The 23959-nt window shown below is 37.6% G+C and overlaps 2 protein-coding genes across 7 annotated transcripts in view; both read left to right on the top strand.

The window, feature by feature from the left end:
- ksr1a (kinase suppressor of ras 1a) overlaps positions 1-17025 on the top strand; it is a 44041-nt gene extending 27016 nt beyond the window's left edge. For 2 of the 5 annotated variants that reach the window (XR_012337769.1, XR_012337771.1), the window contains exons 5-20: positions 1485-1660; positions 2151-2220; positions 3614-3697; positions 3781-3842; positions 3919-4028; positions 5395-5563; positions 6134-6175; positions 8834-8882; positions 9141-9204; positions 9336-9811; positions 10906-11002; positions 11077-11210; positions 11286-11417; positions 11505-11640; positions 13804-14498; positions 15623-17025. Coding sequence is in view for 1 of the 5 variants with exons in the window: in XM_065260605.2 (XP_065116677.1) it covers positions 1485-1660; positions 2151-2220; positions 3614-3697; positions 3781-3842; positions 3919-4028; positions 5395-5563; positions 6134-6175; positions 8834-8882; positions 9141-9204; positions 9336-9811; positions 10906-11002; positions 11077-11210; positions 11286-11417; positions 11505-11640; positions 13804-13937; positions 15623-15629 (1942 nt within the window). In the remaining 4 variants the exon portion in view is untranslated. The remainder of the gene's footprint in view (positions 1-1484; positions 1661-2150; positions 2221-3613; positions 3698-3780; positions 3843-3918; positions 4029-5394; positions 5564-6133; positions 6176-8833; positions 8883-9140; positions 9205-9335; positions 9812-10905; positions 11003-11076; positions 11211-11285; positions 11418-11504; positions 11641-13803; positions 14499-15622) is intronic. The other 3 variants (XR_010530440.2, XM_065260605.2, XR_012337770.1) reach the window with 3 other exon arrangements.
- Positions 17026-19906: 2881 nt separating this feature from the next.
- The window catches only part of nf1b (neurofibromin 1b), a 72970-nt gene continuing 68917 nt past the window's right edge, over positions 19907-23959 (top strand). For both annotated transcript variants that reach the window (XM_065260636.2, XM_065260629.2), the window contains exons 1-2: positions 19907-20243; positions 23256-23399. In XM_065260636.2, coding sequence (XP_065116708.1) covers positions 20184-20243; positions 23256-23399 — 204 coding nt within the window. In that variant the 5' untranslated portion in view covers positions 19907-20183. The remainder of the gene's footprint in view (positions 20244-23255; positions 23400-23959) is intronic.

The raw sequence follows: 23959 nt of genomic DNA, 5'->3' as shown, positions 1-23959 counted from the left end.
TTTTTTTGTGATTTTCACAAAAGTTTCACAAAATGCCTTCTAGGAAAATTTTCTTCTAAAAATATATAAACATACAAATAAATCAAAAGAAAGAACAAACCCTCTGCTTTCAAACAAACAATAAACAAATAAACAACTTAACTCATTCCCTGCCAACCTTTTTTAAAGTTGCCCGTGACGCGAGCATTTTTTTGTGATTTTCACAAAAGTTTCACAAAATGCCTTCCAGGAAAAGTTTCTTCTAAAAATATATAAACATACAAATAAATCAAATGAAAGAACAGACCCTCTGCTTTCAAACAAACAATAAACAAATAAACAACTTAACTCATTCCCTGCCAACCTTTTTTAAAGTTGCCCGTGAAGCGAGCATTTTTTTGTGATTTTCACAAAAGTTTCACAAAATGCCTTCTAGGAAAAGTTTCTTCTAAAAATATATAAACATATAAATAAATCAAATGAAAGAACAGACCCTCTGCTTTCAAACAAACAATAAACAAATAAACAACTTAACTCATTCCCTGCCAACCTTTTTTAAAGTTGCCCGTGACGCGAGCATTTTTTTGTGATTTTCACAAAAGTTTCACAATATGCCTTCTAGGAAAAGTTTCTTCTAAAAATATATAAACATAAAAATAAATCAAATGAAAAAACAGACCCTCTGCTTTCAAACAAACAATAAACAAACAAACAAAACAGGAAAAAAACTTTCATCCTATATATATTTTTTCTCTGCTTATAAACTCACTTAATAAAAAAAATCGCAAAAAACTGAAATAATTGCAGTTTTTGTGAAGGAATTTTGTTAGAAATGAGATTCAGATCGATTTTCAAAACTTTAAAATTAGTAAAAAAATCTTCAGTTTTTTATAAAATGGGTAAGTGCCATCTACAGTGGATAATCGCTGTACTACAGATTGCTATATAAATTCATCAGGAACGTTTTTTCATGCAAATTTCTCAATTGACGAGATATCTTGTCAATGGCAGGGAAAGAGTTAAAAACAATAAGTGGGCGTGTACACCAAGGCGTTTTCGCCTACGACCGTCGTATGTTTTCAAGTGCTTACAGTGGAAACACCACACTTTTTAAAAAATGCCAGCAGCTGGTGTTTTTTCCATGTTCAGCGCTGAGCGCCCAGAGTTGAATATTTTTTTTGGTTAATGTTATTTTTCTCAACTGTCCAATCACAGTGGAGGAGGGGCGGGACAAATACCACAACAACCAACCGGCACATCGTACAATGAAAAAAAAACAGAAGTATCACAGCAACCAAAGTGCTTAGCTGAAGAAACGCTGGCAAGCACCCACAGTTGGCATCCACCTGGTGCTATCAGCCGCATTTAAACGCTTTGGTGTATATGCTCCATAACTCATAACAAAATCACTAAAAATTTTATAAAAATTAACATCAAAAATATGAATAAAAACTAAAATTCACAACAAGCAGTCCCAAAACACACAAATCTCTTGTTGCCCTCAGGTGTGTGAAGAAGAACAAGCTGTTCATCAACGTTCAGATTAATGGAAACGGATGTGAAGACCCTTCGACGCGTTCACCCATTCTCTCCGCCCGCACCCCCGTGGGGACACCCACGACGGCCCCGTACACCCTTCCGGGCACCCCAACCCTTCAGGAGGAGTACAGCGGCCTGAGAAGTGAGTTTAGGAATTACAACATTTCAAGAGTTCCTGACTGAACAGAAGATCTGTAGCTGAAATAGAGCAGACTGTATTAAGTGGCTGCTGTATTCGGATCAGGCGGGTCAACAAGTTATTTTGAAGAGGAAGCGCTCACCTGCACTCAACACTCACACAGTCATCATTGGAAACCGAGCCAATGAGTCACACATGTGTATCAGACTGTTGCAATGATGTGTCTTTATACGTGGACCACATCTAACAATTTTAAACCACTAGACTGTCAAGATACCCTGAACTTCACAACAGAATGTGACACTTCTGAAGATACGAGTTCATACACTTAAAACTTACATTTTCCCATAGATTCATCATTATTATTAGTTGGGTTTCCATCCAAACGTGAAGCGAATCTGTTTAAAATTTGCAAAAAAAGAAAAACATGCGAATTAGGTGCATTTCCATCAAGTTTGAGCCTTTCTCTCTGCTATGTTTTGTAATTCTTTAGATAATGTGAGCGTCCACCGCAATTCACCTCAGGCGTTGCGAAGAGACATCGGTCTGGCTGTCACTCACAGGTAACCACGCTTATCCATCTTTACCAATTACCAAAACTTAATTTGCATACCATTTTCTTATCCTCTTGTTCTTTTAAACCTGTATGAATTTCTTTGATCTGATAAACACAAAAGAAAATATTTTGATAAATAATGGTAAGCACACAGCTGATTGAAACAGTTGACTTCCATAGTAGGAAAAACAAATACGATGGAATTCATTGGGTACCAATTTTTCGTCAATTTTTCGTCATTGATCACAATAATATTTCCATAATATTAGTTTTTTTCTACTATGGAAGTCAATGGCTACGGCACCTTGAAGAAAAAGTGTGTTAACTTTGGTTATGTGTAGAGAAAATGTTGAATTCTCCCTCATTTGTAAGTCGCTTCGGATAAAAGCATCTGCCAAATGAGCAAATGTAAATTGCCTTGATGTTGCCATGACAACCAAATTCTGCAATTGCATTCTGTAGGCTGTGCATGAAAATTTACACGTATCATTACATCATATTTTGCTGTGTACTGATGCACAATGATGTAATCACTGTGTTTGACACACATAAAATAGATTGGGGCGGTGGGTAGCACTGTTGCCTCCCAGAAGGAAGGTCCGCAGTTCAAACCCCGGCTATCTCAGGTGGCCTTAATGTGTGACGTTTGCATGTTCTCCCTTCGTCAGCGTAGGTTTACTTCGGATATCAAATGGCCGATCCCCCAGTTTGTGTATGGATTAATTTGTGTGGATCAACTTGGAATTGTAAAAACAAACATACTGTACTATAATTTAAGTTGTATGTTTTAAAGGAACAAGCCAACTTTTTGGGACTTTAGCTTATTCGCCGTATCCCCCCAGAGTCCCTCCATACATACCTTTTCATCTCCGTGCATGCCGTAACTCTGTCTAATGCACACACCGCTAGACTAGCTTAGTAAAAGGCTCCCGCTAGCATACTGCTCCCAATAAGTGACAAAATAATGCTCCAAAATCTCTCCGCCCAAGTAGCAGTGCTTTGCCTTTAGAGAAAATAGTTCCCAGTTTGTATACGTTTATAAGATGTGTGTCTCTTATATGATCTTGTTTTTTGTACACGCTGTGACTATACAAATCAAACATATAAATAGGAAAATGTTGGTATGCTAGCTGGAGCCATTTACTTCCAGTCTTTGTGCTAAGCTAGGCTAGCGGTGGGTGCGTCAGACAGATCTTCTTATCTTACTTTGGGGGATATGGTGAATAAGCTAAAGTCTCTAAAAAGTCTGCGTGTTCCTTTAAGAGTGATACCCAGTAAACCTAAAACATTACCATATCTCCAAAAGCTACAAAAGTAGTAGTGAAAAAGCAAGCTGTGTAATAATTGTAATATTTGTACCAACATGTAAACTCTAGGCATTAAGGTTTGTATCTTTACAGGTTCTCTACAAAATCTTGGCTGTCTCAGACGTGTCAGGTGTGTCAGAAGAACATGATCTTCGGAGTGAAGTGTAAACACTGCAGGTGAGTTATCACCGCGACTCGCGTGACCACGTTCACTAACTCTTTCCATCTCATAATATTCCTCCATGCTTGTCTTCATTTAGGTTAAAGTGTCACAACAAATGCACTAAAGAAGCTCCACCCTGCAGGATCTCATTCCTTCCCAGTAAGTTCATCTCTGATATGACAAACTCAAATTTCTGACAAAACAGTGTTTGAATGGTTTTTTGTGTGTCTTGCAGTCACAAAGATTCGCAGGACAGAATCTGTACCATCTGATATCAACAATCCTGTGGACCGTCCACCTGAAGCGCCGCAATTTGGGACGCTGCCAAAGGCAATAACAAAGAAGGTATGTATGTATAAGCTAAATGGCATACGAGCATCCTTTTGTTATGTACAATACGTACAATATGTCAAATTTCTGTATGAGTAGAAAATCTACTGTACTACCTTTGCTTAAAGGTGCAATGTGGGACTAGAAAGATCCTCTGACAGAAATGCAATATATTATCAGTGGTGTATAAATACATCACAAAATGAACTGTTTTATTTTTAGTACCTTAGAATGAGATGTTTTTATCTACATACACCACAGGTTCCCTAAGTAGGACAAATGGGACCCTGAGTAGCCCTAAACAGACAAAAGAATCAGAAACAAAGCACGTTTTGTTACTATGCTGGCTCAGACGATGACACGTTTGTCCTGAGGCGGCTACCGTAGCTTCACTATGCATTTCGAAAGGAGGGGTGAGCTGTGGACTGAGCCATTGGTTGCAATTTAAAGTCTCACCACTAGATGCTGCTTAAAGGATTAGTCCATTTTCTTAACAAAGAATCCAGATAATTTACCCACCACCATGTTATCCAAAATGTTGATGTCTTTCTTTGTTCAGTCGAAAAGAAATTATGTTTTTTGAGGAAAACATTCCAGGATTTCCTCACTTTAATGGACTTTAATGGACCCCAACACTAAACAGTTTTAATGCAGTTTAAAATTGCAGTTTCAAAGGACTCTAAACGATCCCAATCTAGCGAAACGATTGTCATTTTTGGCAAGAAAAATAAAAAATATGGACTTTTAAACCACAACTTCTTGTCTTCCTCCGGTCGTGTGACGCGCCAGCACGACCTCACGTAAAACGTCAAGAGGTCACGGATGAACCGCTGGTGCGTCACACAGCCGGAGAAAGAAGAGAAGTTGTGGTTTAAAAGTGCATATTTTGTATTGTTCTTGCCAAAAATCTAGAGAAGACCCTTATGCCTCGTTTGAAATCGTTTAGAGTCCTTTGAAACTGCAATTTTAAACTGCATTATAACTGTTAAGTGTTGGGGTCCATTAAAGTCCATTAAAATTAGAAAAATCCTGGAATGTTTTCCTCAAAACCATTATTTCTTCTCGACTTAACAAAGACAGACATTAACATTTTGGAGGACATGGTGGTGAGTAAATTATCTAGATTTTTTTTGGAAAATAAACTAATCCTTTAAAGTCCCACATTGCACCTTTATCTTGAACGTTCCTCGATGAATTGCACATGAAACATATTAGTAGATAAAAAATGTTTAGCATAGCATAGCATTTACCATTTCACATACTGTAATACAGTAAATGCAATATTTACTGCACAGTATCCATAGCTGAATTCTTAATGAATGATCTTCGAAGAAATTGCTACATGCTGTTCTGCACCACCAAACTGGTCTGTTTCTGTCAGGATCAGCCGCCCGTGCTGAATCAACTGGATTCCAGCAGTAATCCGTCCTCCACAACATCCTCAACGCCTTCTTCTCCCGCCCCCTTCCATCAGAGCAACCCCCCTAGCGTAACCCCACCCCCAAACCCCTCCCCTAAGGGTCACCGTGACAACCGTTTCCACTTTCCAGGTGAGCACCTGAACAAAGACAATGATATAAACCTAGAGCCATCAGTTTAATGATTAACTCCTGTACACATGCACTCACCTGGACAAAAATAAATGAGCTCTAACTGTTGTTCCCTACCTTTCAAAATATGTTATATTTTATGACAGCATAGTTGAATGATCTGGATGAGTCTTCATGTTGAGAGTTTGGAAAAAACTATAGACTTTTCCTCTAGCTTGTAACAGTCTAACTTTAAAGGGATAGTTCACTCAAAAAAATTTAAAATATTGTGTTTCCAAACAGATCTGGGGCACCATTAACTTCCATAGTAGGAAAAAGAATACTATGGTATTATAAATAGTTAATAGTGCAAACATTTTTTATTTATTTATACAGGTTTGGAACAAGTTCAGAGTGAGAGTAAATAATCACAGGTTGTTTTTTTGGGGGGGTGAACTGTCCCTTTAAGAGTCTAACATAAATCACATATGTAAGCAAAGCATCTTTGTAAAATCACCAATAACCGCAGACTGTCTCTCTCTGTCCACTTCCTGTCTCTTTCACTTCCTGTCGTCCTTTATCATATCAAAGCTGCCTGTTATTTTCAGCACAGACAGCAGTTTATCTTCCCTGGTGAGTTAAAAAGCACAAGTTGTTTTGCGTGACTTTTTTTGCTGAGCCATTAGTAATCTAATATAACTTTCAGAAATTTGAGAGGTCCTTCCTTCTTACTTGACAAAAAAGTCTTGATTTGTGACATCCCTTATGAAAATTAACCATGGTTTATTTTAGTTAAAGTGTACACTGTAAAAAAAGGATTTTCAAGAAAAATTCTTAGTATTCTTCTTGATAAGCAAAACGACCCAAGAAAATACGTTTTTAGACCAAAAATATCAAATTGAAGTGATTTTGTGCATAAAAAAAATCCCCATTGGCAGATTATTTAGCTTGATTTATGCACAAAGTCACTTAAATTTGATATTTTTGCTAGAGAAACTAGACTTATTTTCTTGGGTCATTTTGCTCATCAAGAAAAAGCATCTTAATTTAAGAATTTTTTGATATTTTTACTGAAAACAAGACAAAAATATTAAAATAGTTTTTTTTCTTGAAAAATTTTTTTTTTTTGCAGTGTAGTAAAGGTATTTTTTTTGCATGTTGATTAGCATTTGTAAAACAGTGATTAAACCACAGATGTTGGATATAACAAGATTGAGCACCGCTATAGATGTTCGTATGTCACGTGACCCATTGGGCCCTATTTTAACGATCTAAGCGCATTGTCTAAAGCGCACAGCGCAACGTCTAAATGGGCGTGTCCGAATCCACTTTTGCTAATTTAAGGACAGGGAAAATGGTTTTTGCGCCGAGCGCATGGTCGAAAAGGGTTCGTCCTATTGTAATGGGAGTATTTTGGGCGTAACGTGCAGTAAACCAATGAGAGTCACAACTCTCATTCCCTTTAAAAGCCAGTTGCTCTGGCGCTATGTCTAATCCCAATTTAGATGACGGACTTTGTAAACCGAAAAACTAAGCGGAGGAAGAAGATCCCCAGTTTAAGATTAATGTTAAATAATTATGTTGTTTTTCCACTTGTATTGAAATTGTTATTTTTTTATTAAAACCTTTAAAACCCGTTTTCTTTTAGTCACAGAAGTAAAAAAGCAGGCTTTTAATTGCTTTAAATGTATGGCTATCCAATATCATCAAAAATAAGGTTTGTACGATAAGGTTTGTACTCTAAAAATACTTTATTTGTAACAAACAGGAGATAAAGAATTTACAAACGGCTCTCCTCACGTTTCAGCACTTTGGACAGCGTTTTTTTTAGCAAAGAGTTTTTTTAAGCATTACTTAAAAATGTTTCTCATCTCACCACAGGTACACAGTCATCATATACAATAAATCCGTGAGGTAGCATTAAAAAAAAACATTTAAAAACAGACGCATTTGTTTAAAGCAAAGCATTTATTTACTTACCAGGCTGCAGGTGAAGCAGCTCTTTGCGCCTTCTAACGTCTCATAATCTGTCCTCATTTATGTCCAAGAGATTCAATAATAATCTTTTACATTCAATCCTTTAATCTTTCATATTTAAAAGCATTTTTGTGCTGCTGCGCATTATGTACCTTGTGATAAGCAAACCCGCGTTGTCCTCCCGTGTATAGGTGCATTTTACTAATGCGCTCTTTAAATAACATAAAACACATTGCGCCATTGACTTTAGACTTTAGACCAGGTTTTTGTTGGTCAATGGCGTAGTCTATTTTAGTTGCCTCAAAATAGCACCGCGCCAACAATGCGCCTGAACACACCTCGTTTTCAGACCAGAACGCCCATGGGCGCAAAAGGGGGCGCAAATGCATTTGCTATTTAAACAACGCGGCGCTAAATGTGAAAACTAGAGTGGAAACTAGCGAAAGACACTTGCGTCGCGCATTGCGCTGCATTGCGCCGGGTGTAAGATAGAGCCCATTATGTTTACGCCACCATACTGGCAGCCAGGAGCGAATATAAAATGAAGGGCGCCAGTGCACTTTAAAGGAAAACACCACCTCAACTTATTGAATTAATACATACCACCCCTGTTTGGATCCTTAGGAATGAATGAGGCTAGGCTAAATGCAAACACATTCACGACGCGCTGTACAAAGATTACGTGCCCACATTGAATAAAGATATGTATGTATTAATTCATCTAAGTTGAGGTATGAACATAGTAAAATATTGAAAAACAGTGGTGTTTTCCTTTAACTCAAAAATATAGATATGTACATAATAGATGAAACATAACAAATCCCTATAATGCCTTTTAACGTGTATCAGCCCAGTACTTTCCACATTTTAAACGCTTTCATTTCATTTCATTTCAGGGTTATTATTAAACATAAAACCCTCAATTTGAGTTGAGAAACAAAAGTTATGGTACATTTGATGTCAGGTTTAATAAATTTTAGCACGCAATTTTAGAGGTATCTGTCTTTCTCTACTAGCTTGCATGAATGAAATACATGCCCAGCAGCATGCAAACATGACCGTTTAGTAACTTAAATGAAACAGTAAATAATATAACTGTTACTACTTATTTATTTAAGCTTTATTTATTGTACATGCATTATTTTGGTGCATGTGATGGTCCCTCCTTAATGTAAAATCTGGGTTTCAAAGCAAAACTTTGTGTGAGTGGTTTAGTTAGTTGATGATGTGCCCCCTGCTGGTGATTTTCAACACTGCATATACTGTAAACCTGAACAATAACAATATCAGTAATCCTTTTTTTTGTTTACACAGATGTGTGCAATACCAGTGTACTTCATTCAGATGTACTACCAGATACGGTGTAAGTAATATCTGTTCAATGACAATATATTTGTATAGCAGAATTAAAAACAACGGCCGTTGACCAATTTGCTTTTCACAACATAATCAAATTCATACAAAAAAATAGCAAACAAACGACACGAATAACAAAAACAGAAATGAAGATAAAATTACATCATTAATACGCATGACACAATGTCAATCAAAAGCTTTTGAAAATTCAGATTTAGATTCTTAATCTTATATCAGAGTGAACCGGCGGTCCTTTTCTTCACAGTAATGAGATCGATGCTTCAGAAGAGGAGATGCACGCAGAACAAGATGAGGAAGAAGACCGTGAGGTGAGATCTGTGTGTGTAGAAATACATTTAACACATTTGGTTTACAAAGGATCCAATTTTATTTTATTTTACTTAGCGTGGTATACATACTGCACTTCTAGCATTGTTTGTTTCTGATTCCTCTCTATCAGGAGCTGGAAGAGGAAGAAGAGGAAATCGAGGCAGAAGAGGAAGATGATGAAGCTGTGGATGAAGAAGACGAAGAGGTCGAGGAAGAAGAGGATATGGAGGAACTGCTTGCTGGCTCAGAGGGAGAATACGAAGGCGACGAGCTGGACGACCTGCCCAGCACGCGTGGAGGAACGCACTGGAGAGGTCCGATCTCTCGTAAAGCCAGTCAGACCAGCGTGTATCTGCAGGAGTGGGACATTCCATTCGAACAGCTGGACCTGGGGGAGCTCATCGGCAAGGGCCGATGGGGTCGGGTTCATCACGGTCGCTGGCATGGTGAGGTGGCTATTCGGCTCCTGGAGATCGATGGAAACAACCAGGACCACCTGAAGCTTTTCAAGAAGGAGGTGATGAACTACAGACAGACGCGTCACGAAAACGTCGTCCTGTTTATGGGAGCGTGCATGGCCCCACCTCATCTCGCCATTATTACCAGGTATCTCAAAATATATTTGTACTGTACTTGATGTGGGTTTACAGTATCAGTCAAAACTTCATATATACATATTAATTTCCTGTAAGGAAATTAAAGGTCCACTGTGTACATTTGTACCGGCATCTAGTGGTGAGACTGTGAATTGCAAATAAACGGCTCAGTCCACAGCTCACCCCTTCCTTTCGTAATGCATAGTGAGGCTACGGTAGCTGCCACAGGACAAACAATTCACTGTTTGAGACAACGTAGTCACAAAAAACACGCTCTGTAGGAAAGTTTGTTCATTAAGGGCCACTGTAGAAATATGGCAGCGCAAAATGGCGACTTCCATGTTAGGGGACCCGCGGTGTATGCAGATAAAAACGTCTCATTCCAAGGTAATAATAAAAACATTACAGTTAATTTTGTAAGGTCTTTATACACCACTGATAATGTTGTTAAGTATATTATATTGCATTTCTGTCAAGAGATCCTTCTAAAAGTTACACACTGCACCTTTAAAGCTGTAACTTTTACCTCTCTGTCGCCATCTCTGTTGGAAACACAAAATTGCAGGCTACTTTACATACTTGCCAGTGATGGCCAGGTTGATCCAAAATGAGCGGTCACCCGCAATTACAAGTCATCCAATAATATTTTTAATGATATTCGGGTCGCAGTCGGTCGGGTCGGTTAAAATAAAGATGCCAATTAACTATTTTAAAAATTACTACTATTAAAAATGAGGGCCATGAAGCGGGTCGGGTACAATATATATATTTTGGGACGCAAAAAAAAAAAAAAAAAAAAAAAATATATATATATATATATATATATATATATATATATATATATATACATATATATATATATTTTTTTTTTTTTTTGCGGCCCAAGTTGCGGGCAGGTTAGTTGAAAACGTTGATCAGGTGCGGGTTGTTTATACATTGACCCGCGCATCATTGATACTTGCATATTGAAAAAAACAGACAATTCCTGTGAAATCCAACCCGACGGCTTAACTTATAAACTTAAACTTAACATTATAAGCTTGCCTTTGTGAATTATGGTACGGTATGAAAACTAAAAAACTGTATCCTTTAACTTCCCAACAGCTTTTGCAAAGGCCGGACGTTGTATTCGGTTGTCAGAGACACAAAAAACACACTGGACATCAATAAGACCCGACAAATTGCACAGGAAATCGTGAAGGTGACTCTTGTTTGTTTGTTTTATATACAATTTGTGTAGTTGCCAAAAATTAAAGCTGTTTTTCTTTTCCTTAGGGAATGGGCTACCTTCATGCTAAGGGAATCGTCCACAAGGATCTTAAATCGAAAAATGTCTTTCACGACACAAACAAAGTTATCATCACTGATTTTGGTCTTTTTGGGATCTCCGGTGTGGTTCAGGAGGGCCGGTAAGTCTGCGCATCATTCACGGTAATGTACGTTTTTGCTTCACGTCACCGTATTGACCCCAGGTGCCTCTTTAGACGAGAAAACGAGTTGAAACTTCCTCACGGTTGGATCTGCTACCTGGCTCCGGAAATCGTGCGCAAGATGAGTCCGGGAAACAACGAGGACAGGCTTCCGTTTTCTAACGCGGCTGATGTTTATGCTTTCGGGTAGGAAATATAACTTCAGCGTTCACGAACCCCCACAGAACCGAAAGGAGCGGCGCTTACCTGCTGTCTTTTGCTGCTTGCTTTTAGCACCATTTGGTATGAGCTGCAGGCCAGAGACTGGCCCATCACCAGTCAACCTGTTGAGGCCACCATCTGGCAGGTGGGCAGTGGAGAGGGCATCCGAAGGGTCCTGGCTGAGATGAATTTAGGAAAGGAGGTCACGGTGAGGGCTGCATTTAATCCCATTTATTATATGTCTGTCCACCGTAACATGCTGGGGTGAGCAGAATGATAGTGGATAAGTGTAAAAAATCTAGTAAGCTGCCTTGCTTTCTGCATAAGCAAATGCCTTCTATTGTAGTTCCTGGATGAAGTACTGAAGTGGGAGCTAACAACAGAATACTCAGATAAATAAGTATTAAAGGGGTCATATGATGTTTGACAAATGTTTAACAAATGAATGTTTAACAAAGATTAAAGTCTCAAACTCAAAGAGATATTCTTTCTAAAGTGATGGCTTATCCACGCCTCCACACACTGCAAAAAAAATTGTCAAGAAAAAATTTCTTAGTATTTTTGTCTTGTTTTTAGAAAAATTATCTAAAAATTCTTAAATTAAGATGCTTTTTCTTGATGAGCAAAACGACCCAAAAAAATAATTCTAGTTTTTAGACCAAAAATATAAAATTGAAGTGATTTTGTGCATAAAACAAGCAAAAAATCTGCCAATGGGGTAAGCAATTTTTCTTGAATTTTTCTTGAATTTTGTGTTTAAGAAAAAAATGTAAGATTTTTTTGCTTACCCCATTGGCAGATTTTTTTGCTTGTTTTATGCACGAAATTACTTCAATTTGATATTTTTAGTCTTGGGTCGTTTTGCTCATTAAGAAAAAGCATCTTAATTTAAGAATTTTTTGATATTTTTACTGAAAACATTACAAAAATACTAAGAAAACGTTTTCTTGAAAATCATTTTTTGCAGGAGGAACAGCACTGCAAAAATTGACTTTCTTACTTAGTATTTTTGTCCTGTTTTCAGTAGAAATAAAAAAAAAAAATTAAATCAAGATGTATTTTCTTGATGAGCAAAATGATTTAAGAAAATAAGTCTAGTTTTTAGACAACCAATATACAATTTCAGTGAATTTGGGCTTAAAACAAGCAAGAATATTTGCCAATGGGGTGAGAAAAAAAATCTTGAAATAAGTTAACTTTTTTTCTTAAACACTTAATTCAAGAATAAGTTTATCACCCCATTGGCAGATATGCACAAATTCACTTAAATTTTATGTTGTTTATTTTTGTCTAAAAACTAGACTAATTTTCAAAAGTCATTTTGCTCATCAAAAAAAAACATCTTGATTTTAGATCAAATAATTTTTAGATATTTCTACAAAAAAACCCCAAGAAAAATATACATTAAGTAAGAAAGTATTTTTTTGTAGTGAGTAATGTACAGTATGTGAAAAAGTATGCTTTTTAAACCTTTTTTAAACCAAGTATTGCATTAGACCAAATACACAAAATAATATATTTTTTATTTATATTTTCCCAGTGCTTCTATCAACCTAGAAAATTTGAAAAAGATCAACCCAGTAACTTAGTTTTGGTAAACCATTCTCTGCAAGCATGTGAAAAAATTAGTAATTGAAATATGGCTCCCCTTGTGATGTCAGAAAGGGGATCTTATTATAATAATACCACCCCTTTATATGCATTATTCAACCACGACACTGGCATTTAGTGCAGATATCAGCTGATTTGCATTTAAAAGGACACAACCAAAACAGCACATTTTTGGTCACACCTACAAAGTGGCAATTTTAACATGCTATAATAATTATCTATATGTTATTTTGAGATCAAACTTCACATATATACTCTGGAGACACCAAAGATTTATTTGACATCTTAAAAAAGTCTTGTGAAATGTCCCCTTATGATGTAGTGAATGATGTAGGCAAATTAAGCCATGGTCACACAATGGGGCGGTTTTCCGGACAGGGATTAGACTAGTCCTAGACTAAAAGATATATAAGAGCTGTCCAAACTGAAAACAACTTGCACTGACATATCTTAAAATACATCAGTGCCCTTTTTTTGTCTCAAAATGCATGCCATGCACGTAATGTTTGTTGTAAGACATGTTTGTTAACACTAGTTATATTTTCTTATTAAACGAAGGCCTAGTCCTGGTTTAAACTAATCCCTGTCCAGGAAACTGCCTCTAGATGTTTTATCAAATATTTTTTTATTACTTTTGTAAAGACAACGGCTTGCCATGTGATATCACATCCAGTTATACAAGATACCATTAGAATGCATAAAAACATGTAATTGTAAAAATTTGGAAATGTTAACTATACGCTTTCTCTCCGTCTCACAGGAGATTCTGTCCGCCTGCTGGTCGTACGACTCTCGTAATCGACCCACGTTCACCCAGCTGGCAGACATGCTGGAAAAGCTGCCCAAGCTGAACCGGCGACTGTCTCACCCTGGACACTTCTGGAAGTCTGCAGAGTACGTATCCTAGTCTGGGACACAGTTTTAAAAGAGGATATACAGTACAGGTGACGAAACGGACGAAATCGGAAACAACTGTAGAGATGACCTCGAAAGTTATTGCCGTGTATCAGTTTTCTAATATTGCTTGTCCAGTTGTTTCTTCACCAGGTGTGGTTTCCACCATCTTGTTCTTTATGGGCATTACCTGTCTGATGTTCTCATGGGCATCTCTGGCAACAATATATATATATTTTTAATTATCATTTTTTGCTAGATGTATTTAAAAATTGCTTTGCTTTGGTTGACCCGTAATTTACTGTTTTAGACCTGTATTAATTTCTTTTTTCTACTGAACACAAAAGAAGAAATTTTTATAAATGATGGTAAGCACGCAGCTGCTGGAAAACCATTGACTTCCATAGTACGAAAATTAATACTATGGAAATATTGTGATAAACGATGATACAAATATTTTAATAAAATAAGTGTGCTGTGTGCTTACCATCATTTATCAAAATATCTTCTTTTGTGTTCATCAGAAAAATGAAATTCATACAGGTCTAAAACAACATGAGGGTGAGTAATTTATGACTTGATATATGACTATGAGTTTTAATTTTTGGGTGAACTATCCTTTTAACTTATCTGTTAATCTTTTAAAACATTCACTGCTTAAAACCTAACAGTTAACTTAACTCAAACCATTTAAGTAAACCGGTTGCATTAGACCATTTAAGTTTTAAAACACATACATTTAAGTACTTTGAACTTGAGTCTTATATTTAAGTAGTGTGAACTTAAATATAAGTGCATAACTGCATATGATTCAATTTGTTTAAGTTTACAGTACTTAAATATGTGTTTTAAAACTAATGCAACCGGTTTACTTAAATGGTTTGAGTTGAGTTAACTTTTAGGTTTTACAGTGAATAGGTTTCTTCTTAAAGGGACACTCCACTTTAAAAAAAAATGCTCATTTTCCAGCTCCCCTAGAGTTAAATATTTGTTTTTTACCGTTTTGAAATCCATTCAGCCGTTCTCCAGGTCTGGCGCTAGCACTTTTAGCATAGCTTAGCATAATCCATTGAATCTGATTAGACCATTAGCATCGTGCTAAAAAATAACCAAAGAGTTTCAATATTTTTCCTATTTAAAACTTGACTCTTCTGTAGTTACATCGTGTACTAAGACCAACAGAAAATTAAAAGTTGTGATTTCTATGCAGATATGTCTAAGAACTATACTCTCATTCTGGCGTAATAATCAAGGACTTTGCTGCTGTAACATGGCTGCAGCAGGCGTAGTGATATTACGCACTGCCCGAAAATAGTCCCCTGCTATTGAAAGTTACTAAGGGTTAAACATTTTATTTACTAAAATTGCAACTTTAAATTTTCTGTCGTTCTTAGTACACGATGTAACTACAGAAGAGTCAAGTTTTAAATAAGAAAAATATCGAAACTCTTATTTTTTTGCGCGATGCTAATGGTCTAATCAGATTCAATGGATTATGCTAAGCTATGCTAAAAGTGGTACAGCCAGACCCGGAGATCAGCTGAATGGATTCCAAAACTGTAAAAATCAAATGTTTAACTCTAGGAGAGCTGGAAAATGAGCATATTTTCAAAAAAAGTGGAGTGTCCCCTCTTATTAGCAACCTAATCTGCTTTTATCTCTTTCTGTATCGTTTCTCTGTGTAGGTTGTAGCTGTGTGCCTGCAACAATGTGCAATGCAAAACCCTCAAACCCCGGCTCTGCCTTGCATGCCCGCTGAACGCCTGACCTCTCCTGGACTCACAAAACTAACCATCGTCTGCTCTTCCGTCTCTAACTCTTAACTTTCGGTTCGGTGGGTTTTGGTGGTGGGCGGCTATCGAGGAGTCGAGTGAAATGAAAGGCTTTGCCTTTTTATTCCTTGTTCATTTTCTTGTGTGAAGTGCACAACTGGTTTTTCTCTTCCTCTCCTGCTCTGGTTTGTGACGTCATGTGACACGTTTCCTGTTGGATTTATTGAAGATTTACACCAAGCACCTCTGCTTTCCTTCAGTCTCTTTCTCTCTCTCTCACTCTCTTTCGTGGTCTTGGTGCCTCTTAGTCCTGTGTGATGTGCGGATTCTGTCTCTGATTGGACCGTCTGGTTCATGCTTTAGTTCACACCTTTAGTTCTCACACTTCCTCCACAGTGTCTGACACAAATAATAATTCTGTTTTTAAGAGAGAAATATTTGTTTCCTAACCAGGCGTTAACCAAACTATCGGTCAACTCATGCAGCCTAGTTTATTTGATGTTTTATGTCGATCAATGAGATATCACAGTGGTCGACGCTTTACAGCGTAACATCACAGAAACCAAGTGATCGCCGAAACATCCAGTTCCTTATTGTTTGACGTGGTGACAACTGATAAGATAGATAAAAATGTAAATTCAGATTTACTGTACTACTTTATTGTGTTATGCCTGGTTTAGGATGTGTTGTGAGGGTCTGTCCAGTGTATTTTTATTAAATGTACAAACTGACAGCTTTCCGAAGCTGATGAGATTTAAATGGATTATACGTTCACCTTTGCCCTCTTTAAGTTATTATATCTGGCACGGATGAGCCGAAGAGAAGCGTGTATGTCTTCTCACCTGAACGATGGATGGGTCCTGAATTGTGCATACATGCGTTTGTGTGTAACATGCGTGTTTGTAACGTTGTGAATGTGAAAGGGTGCGTGTTTGTTTGTTTGTTTGTTCTGTATAAGACTGGATTTTGTGGTTTGGAAATGTGAATGACATGTAAAATATTTATGTATAAATATGGTTTATTTATTGTACATTCAATGAACAGAATTCTTTAATATTTAAATGGACATTTTATATTAATATAAATATATATATATATATACTGTACATCATGACATTTTTGAATAGGTATTGCTGTCCTATCCCAGATGTAAATATTCTTTATATTTTTTCATGTAAAATAACAAAAACAAACCTGTAAAGCAAACTTTTTCTAAAATGGGTCGATACATGTCATATTTTTGTATTGCATGTGGCTACTGTACACAGTGTCTGTTTTCATCCTTGAAAGACAATAAAACCAAGCTTGTCACGTGATTTATATTAGTACGTTTTATAAGAACACTCAGTAGTAATGACGTATAGTACATATATTTAATTGTAATTTATCATTTACAGACTTCTAAATATTTTAAGAAGTGGATATCAATCTCTATATCTCTCATCATGGTTATGACTATACAGAACTCTAGGGGGCACTGTCTTACTGCAACAAAATTTCTCTATGGCAGTGGATTTAATCTTTTTTTATATCGAAGACCCCTTGTCAACCACAATATTTGAAGAAAAATTTAGTGCTTCCCCTAACTGGAAAGATGTACATTTGACATTAAAATTACCAAACACCAGGACATATCTTTTTAGTTGTTTGAGCTCATTTTAATTATTAAATGGTACATATCATGAAAATCTGACTTTTTCCATGTTCAAGTGCTGGGTCGCCAGTGTTTCTATCAACCTAGAAAATGTGAAAAAAAAGTCAACCCAGTAATTTAGTTTTGGTAAACCATTTTCTGCAAGGTCATTTTGGCTCCCCTTGTGATGTCAAAAGGGGATAAAACCACCCCTAAATCTGCACTATCCAACCACGGCACTGTCATTTAGTGCAGAGATCAGCTCATTTGCTTTTAAAAGGACACACCCAAAAACACACATTTTTACTTACACATACAAAGTGTCAATTTGAACATGCTATAATAAATTATATATATGATATTTTGAGCTAAAACTTCACATACGTACTCTGGGGACACCACAGATTTATTTGAAATCTTAAAAAAAGTCTTGTGAAATGTCCCTTTTAAGTCATCTTGAGGTTTACTTGGAAGTGTGTAGTGGATCCTGGCCACCTTGTTGACAAAAATAGATGGGTTCAGGTAAACCAACGCATGGGCAATATGGGCAGTAATACTGAGTCCGAGATAAATCCTGTAGGGTCACATGATTTCCCTGCTGTTTCATAAAGTGTACTCAATTAAAAGGTTTTTTGTCAATCCTGCGACTAAAGAAGATTCGTCTTTGAAGGTTGATGAATAATTTGTAAATGTGAATCAGAATATTCAGCTGACATGAGTCCCATCCATCAGTATGAGAACATCTGTAAACCCAACAGCTTGTTGACAGCATAGTCACATAACATCCCAACACTGTTCACTGCTGAGATCTTCACAATGATTTGCTTTGTGTCTGAGAAAGAGCTTCACATTTTTCTGTGCCTGAGAGCATTCAATGTTCAGTATGCTATTTAAGTTTAACTTATACAGCACTTTACATTGTCTGCTACAAGCTCTTCTTTATTCTGCTCTCTCTCTCTCTCTCTCTCTCTCTCTCTCTGTCTTTCTCTCTCTCTCTCTCCCCCCTCTCTCTCTCCAGATTCTTGAATCTGTTTCCTTTACAGCATGTGACTGGAAAATTGCGTGTATGGAAGACAGGTTTTACCACAAGGGTCCACATGAGATCATATGTTCTGTTATTATTAAAATACATTTTCACCTTAAAACTCAGTCATGTGAAATAATTTTATATACAAATATTTATTAATAATCCGAGAATAAGTGTATAACTGGTATAAATACTGTATTCCACCAGAACTGCCTTAATTCTTTAGAAATGTTGGCCCATATTGATAGGATAGCATCTTGCAGTTGATAGAGATTTGTGAGATGCACATCCAGGGCACAAAGCTCCCATTCCACCACATCCCAAAGATGCTCTATTGGGTTGAGATCTGGTGACTGTGGGGGCCATTTTAGTACAGTGAACTCATTGTCATGTTCAAGAAACCAATTTGAAATGATTGGAGCTTTGTGACATGGTGTATTATCCTGCTGGAAGTAGCCATCAGAGGATGGGTACATGGTGGTCATAAAGGGATGGACATGGTCAGAAACAATCCTCAGGTAGGCCGTGGCTTTTAAACGATGCCCATTTGACACTAAGGGGCCTAAAGTGTGCCAAGAAAACATCCCCCACACCATTACACCACCACCAGCAGCCTGCACAGTGGTAACAAGGCATGATGGATCCATGTTCTCATTCTGTTTACGCCGAATTCTGACTTTACCATCTGAATGTCTCAACAGAAATCGAGACTCATCAGACCAGGCAACATTTTTCCAGTCTTTAACTGTCCAATTTTGGTGAGCTCGTGCAAATTGTAGCCTCTTTTTCCTATTTGCAGTGGAGATGAGTAGTACCCGGTGGGGTCTTCTGCTGTTGTAGCCCACCCACCTCAAGGTTGTGGGTGTTGTGGCTTCACAAATGCTTTGCTGCATACCTCGGTTTTAACAAGTGGTTATTTCAGTTAAAGTTGCTCTTCTATCAGCTTGAATTCTACTGTACGAACACATTTTGGTATTTGCTAGTTAAACTGTTAAAGTGTGGCTTCTGTGGTAGTCAAGAAAATTGAGGGGAATCCCCCCTTATGGATATATGGAGTATTTCTTTTATTTTAGGGGGAGTGGGTGTGTGAGGGGAAAGGTCAATTTTAGACATTAACATTACTTTTTAAATTATCTCACCTAAATGTTTTATCAGTCAATGTATTTGTCTTTACAATGGTATAATGTTGTTGCACACTAGCTTACACTCAGCACAAGGAAGTTTTAATCAAATGTCTGTAATTTATGTGAAAACATTTTGACATTATTTTGTGTGCAGAATTCAAGAAATTGTCTGTGAATGTTATGGAAGAATGTAAGTAGCCTACATGCAGGGGGTGTGGCCTCAATGGTCCTGTAATTTAAAAATATAAAATCTCTCTCTCTCTCTCTCTCTCTCTCTCTCGCTCTCTCTCTCTCTCTCTCTCTCTCTCTCTCTCTCATACACACACACACACACACACACACACACACACACACGCACGCACGCACACGCACACGCACACACACGCACACACACTCCCCCTTTCAGCGCGCGCGCATGCGCAGTCGTGCCGTCATCTCTCATCTGCACCGCTGTTCTGCTGCTGCTGCTTCGTTGGATCGGAGGATTCAAACTTCCGGCACTGTCATGGCGGCATGCTGCTGTTTCTGACACCGAGCAGAGCGAACACAAAGCCGCCCCTCGATCGGCCCTCAGCGCGGCACGGATCAGGGACCGCAGGGGTCGCAGACGGCGGGAAAGGCGTCCTCCTCTCCTCCTCTTCCTCACTATCATCATCATCATCCGCGGCGGAGGTGCAGGCGTGAGCGGCCATGGCGGCGCAGAAGCCCGTGGAGTGGGTCCAGGCCGTCATCACCCGTTTCGACGAACAGGTCAGAAGCTCATGTAAACATCTATGAACGTCTGCACAGATGCGTTCCGACCTGCGGAGTCACGCAGCCGCTGCACGCAGCTCCGAGCTTTTCCGAGCGGCAGCTGCGCATCCACCTATGATTCGGATGCTGCTGTCATGTTTAGGTTAAATGCACGAGAAAGTGGCCTTGTTTATCAGATGGTCCTGGATCAGTATGCTTCTCGACTAATCGTAGTCCTGACCCTAAACGAAGAATGACCCCTAAAATCATAGGGTCATGATTTGGTGGAGCAAAATCAACCACTACTCTAATCATACATCAACACTAAGAGTCATACACTGTATCCCACCTTACTTAAACGATGTCATAAAAAAAGTATGTACTGTTTTTGTTTTGGAGAAGTATCTAGTGTGTAGCATTTGCAAGTATTGAGTCAAACTTAAAAAAAAATCTGTCATCATTTACTCACCCTCATGTTGTTTTAAACCTGTATGAGTTTTTTTATTATGTTGAACACAATAGAAGATATTTTGAAAAATGACGTAACCACACAGTTGAAGGTAACTATTGACTTTCATAGTAGGATAAACAAATACTATTGAAGTCAATGATGGGTGCCATCATTTATCAAAACATTTATTTTGTGTTAGCATAAGTAAACTCAATTATTCCGGTTTAGAACCACATCAGGGTGAGTAAATGATGACAGATTTTTTTATTTTTGGGTGAACTATCTCTTTAAATGTTATGTCCGAAATCATAAATACAAATGCATTCATAAAACAGGCTTGATGATGGCAGTAGGCAAATCTCTAAATAAAACTAAGTTTAGTTAGGACAGAAATAGTCAGCCTTCAGTTTATGTAACAATTCAAGACAGATACACTACGCTGCCTTGCGTCTTGTCAGAAGTTACATCGGGACATTACATTTTTGTTCTAGAGAGCATTTGATTGGTCAAAATGAGTGCGTGCAGTTTTATGAGCAGTTGGCATTTTTTTACGTTTATGTCACCAATCACGGTGTTGATTTGGCACCACAAGCATGGCTAATTTTGATAGGCCATCAAAAGATACTTATTTTGCAGGATATGATGACAGACATTTGACATATCAACGTTGGGGCTATGATGATGGGTTTGAAAGAAAGTAAATGATGTTGACACAGGAAATTGTAATCAAATCACATTAACCAAACTATTGAGAGACTGAACCAGACCAACATGGTTGCACTAACACAGCTACCCTTTTTTAAAGAGTTTCATCATTAGGTTAATATTTACAAATATAGGAAATACTTTGCAAATGAATGACCAGCATTTTGTTTATGCAACACTGACACCTTCCCTTTTCAAAGTGCATCCCACCGACCGGTTTAAACCTGCAGTTGTCTTTATGAAACAGGTTATATGTTACAAATTAAACTCATTGTTTACCACAGACAAGTGAATGCTGCAATGTGAATGGTCAATCTGGCGTGGCTTTTCCTCCTCAAATTGTTTGGCCTCTTTATACAAAGTTTAACTGCAGAAACGTGTCTGTCAGAGTTTAAACTGTAAAGGTCCGGAAGATTTTGACTAAAATTTTACTAGACAGCTAAAGAAACATTGACAGAAATATCATGTGGTCAGAGGAAGAGAATAATGTCATTTTGATTTAATGGGCTTCTGTATTACTGTAGCTCACTTGGTAGTGCATTGTATCAGCAGTGCAAAGGTCATTGGTTTGACCCCAAGTAATACAGATACTCATTAGAAGTTCAAAGGGTTGTTCACACAAAAATCGAAATTTTGTTGTAAGTTACTTACCATTATATAATTTAAACTGTTTTTGAGCACCAGTATTGTATTTTTTTCTACTATGGAAGTCAATGGTGCTCCTTCTTCCTGTTTGATTACAAATATATTAGCAGAACAACTTGAGTGCGATTCAGGTTTGGAACAACTTGAGTGCGAGTAAATGATGACAGCATTTTCATTTTGGGATGAGCTATCGCTTTATGGCCTTGTTTAACTGATCCAAGTAAGGGCACAGACCCTTTTCTGCCCCTCAAGGTTGTGAAAGGTATTACAACAACAAATAAACTGAAACAAAACCGTTCTTCCTATGTTGCGTCGTTACGCTCTGGGCGAAATCCTGTGGTTGTTGCACAAGATTTGGCTTTTCCAGTATATGCAAACTGAAAGCCAACTGTTGGGGCAAGTACAGGTGGAGGGGGGTTCGGTTGTGTTGGTCGGGTGGGATCATTGCACATTGATTGCAGCTCAGCAGGGATTAGGGGGGTTTCATGATGCTAAGCCTCACCTAAGATTTGGATAATCCTAAAATGGGATTTTGTATTGGCAGTTGACTTTAGCAATTTACGAGCTGTTTAATAATACTAGAACTGCTTTTTTTATTTAGTAATTTTTAGCACTGCATTCAACTTAAAAGGTTGTTTTATGTGTCTGTTAGCTATTAGTTCTTAAACTGAAATATATAAGTAGACTTCTTAAAGGGATAGTTCACCCAAAAATGAAAATTCTGTGAACATTAACTCCAGCTGTTACAAACGTTTTAGACAAGATGATCTGGGGCACCATTGACTTTCATAATAGGAAATAATAATACTATGGAAATCAGTAGTGCCCGAGATCTTTTTTTTTTTTTTTCAAAATATCTTCTTTTTTTTGTTCAGCAGATCAAAGAAATGTATACAGGTTTGTAACAACATGAGATTTTTCTTTTTTTGGTAAACTATCTCTTTAAGATAAGACATTCAAATGTCACAAGCATACTATTTGGTTTAATCATTTGTATGTTATTAATTTTTGTTTAATATTAAAATGATTGGCATCACCCTGGTTACCGTGTGTTATTAGTTTTGAGGGGTTGTTATATCGGAATAACATACCTTGGAATGTAGCGACCAGCCAATCAGAATCAAGCATTTTAGAGTGCCGTGTAATAAGTAGCTTTGAAACTGAAAACAGAAGCTTCTGATGATGAATTCCCAGGATGGAGTCTTAGCTGTATGTTTGTTTGCTTTCAGCTTCCTGTTAAAGTTGTAGTTCAGAACACTCACACGAAAATCAGCACGGAGCACAATAAGGAATGTCTCATCAACATCTCCAGATACAAATTCTCTCTGGTCATCAGTGGACTTACCAACATACTGAAGAACGTCAATAACATGGTGAGTAGGATCATGGGTGCCGATTTATGTTTCTGCAATCAAACTTTTCAACCATATTTTAGGTTTTTTGCCCCTTATACCATTCTTATCGCTCATCTCGCATAACTCACAAAGAGCTTTATTCAAGGTCATGTGGCGCCGTGCAGACATTTTTATCTTATGACATTAAAGTTTTGATCCAAGAACGTATAAACCATACACAGAGCTGTCTTCTCGCGAATCACTTTTGCGGTACGGTTCACATGTTGACCGTGTTGTGTACTTTAATGTCAAACACCAATTGGTCTGTGCAGCTCTGCATGAAGTTGAACACAAATGAGCAAACCAAATTAGAGGTCTTTATGGGTCCAGAAATGTACCTGACCCAAATCACGTTTTACCCGATGTGCATAAATATATATATTTTTAAATAAGACCAAACCAGAGAAAATTAGACCCGAGTCCGAGTGGCATTTTTTTTCTAACTTGACTGGACCCCAATGTAAATGGCACTGATGTGTGCAGTCTGCAGCGCCGCACGAACCAGTTAGATAGAAAGAAACCTCTATGGTTATCTGACG

Source organism: Paramisgurnus dabryanus, chromosome 10, assembly GCF_030506205.2.
Source record: "Paramisgurnus dabryanus chromosome 10, PD_genome_1.1, whole genome shotgun sequence".
NCBI classification, from domain to species: domain Eukaryota; kingdom Metazoa; phylum Chordata; class Actinopteri; order Cypriniformes; family Cobitidae; genus Paramisgurnus; species Paramisgurnus dabryanus.
Note: the sequence above shows the minus strand (reverse complement) of the source record. Positions and strands in the feature narration are given on the sequence as shown.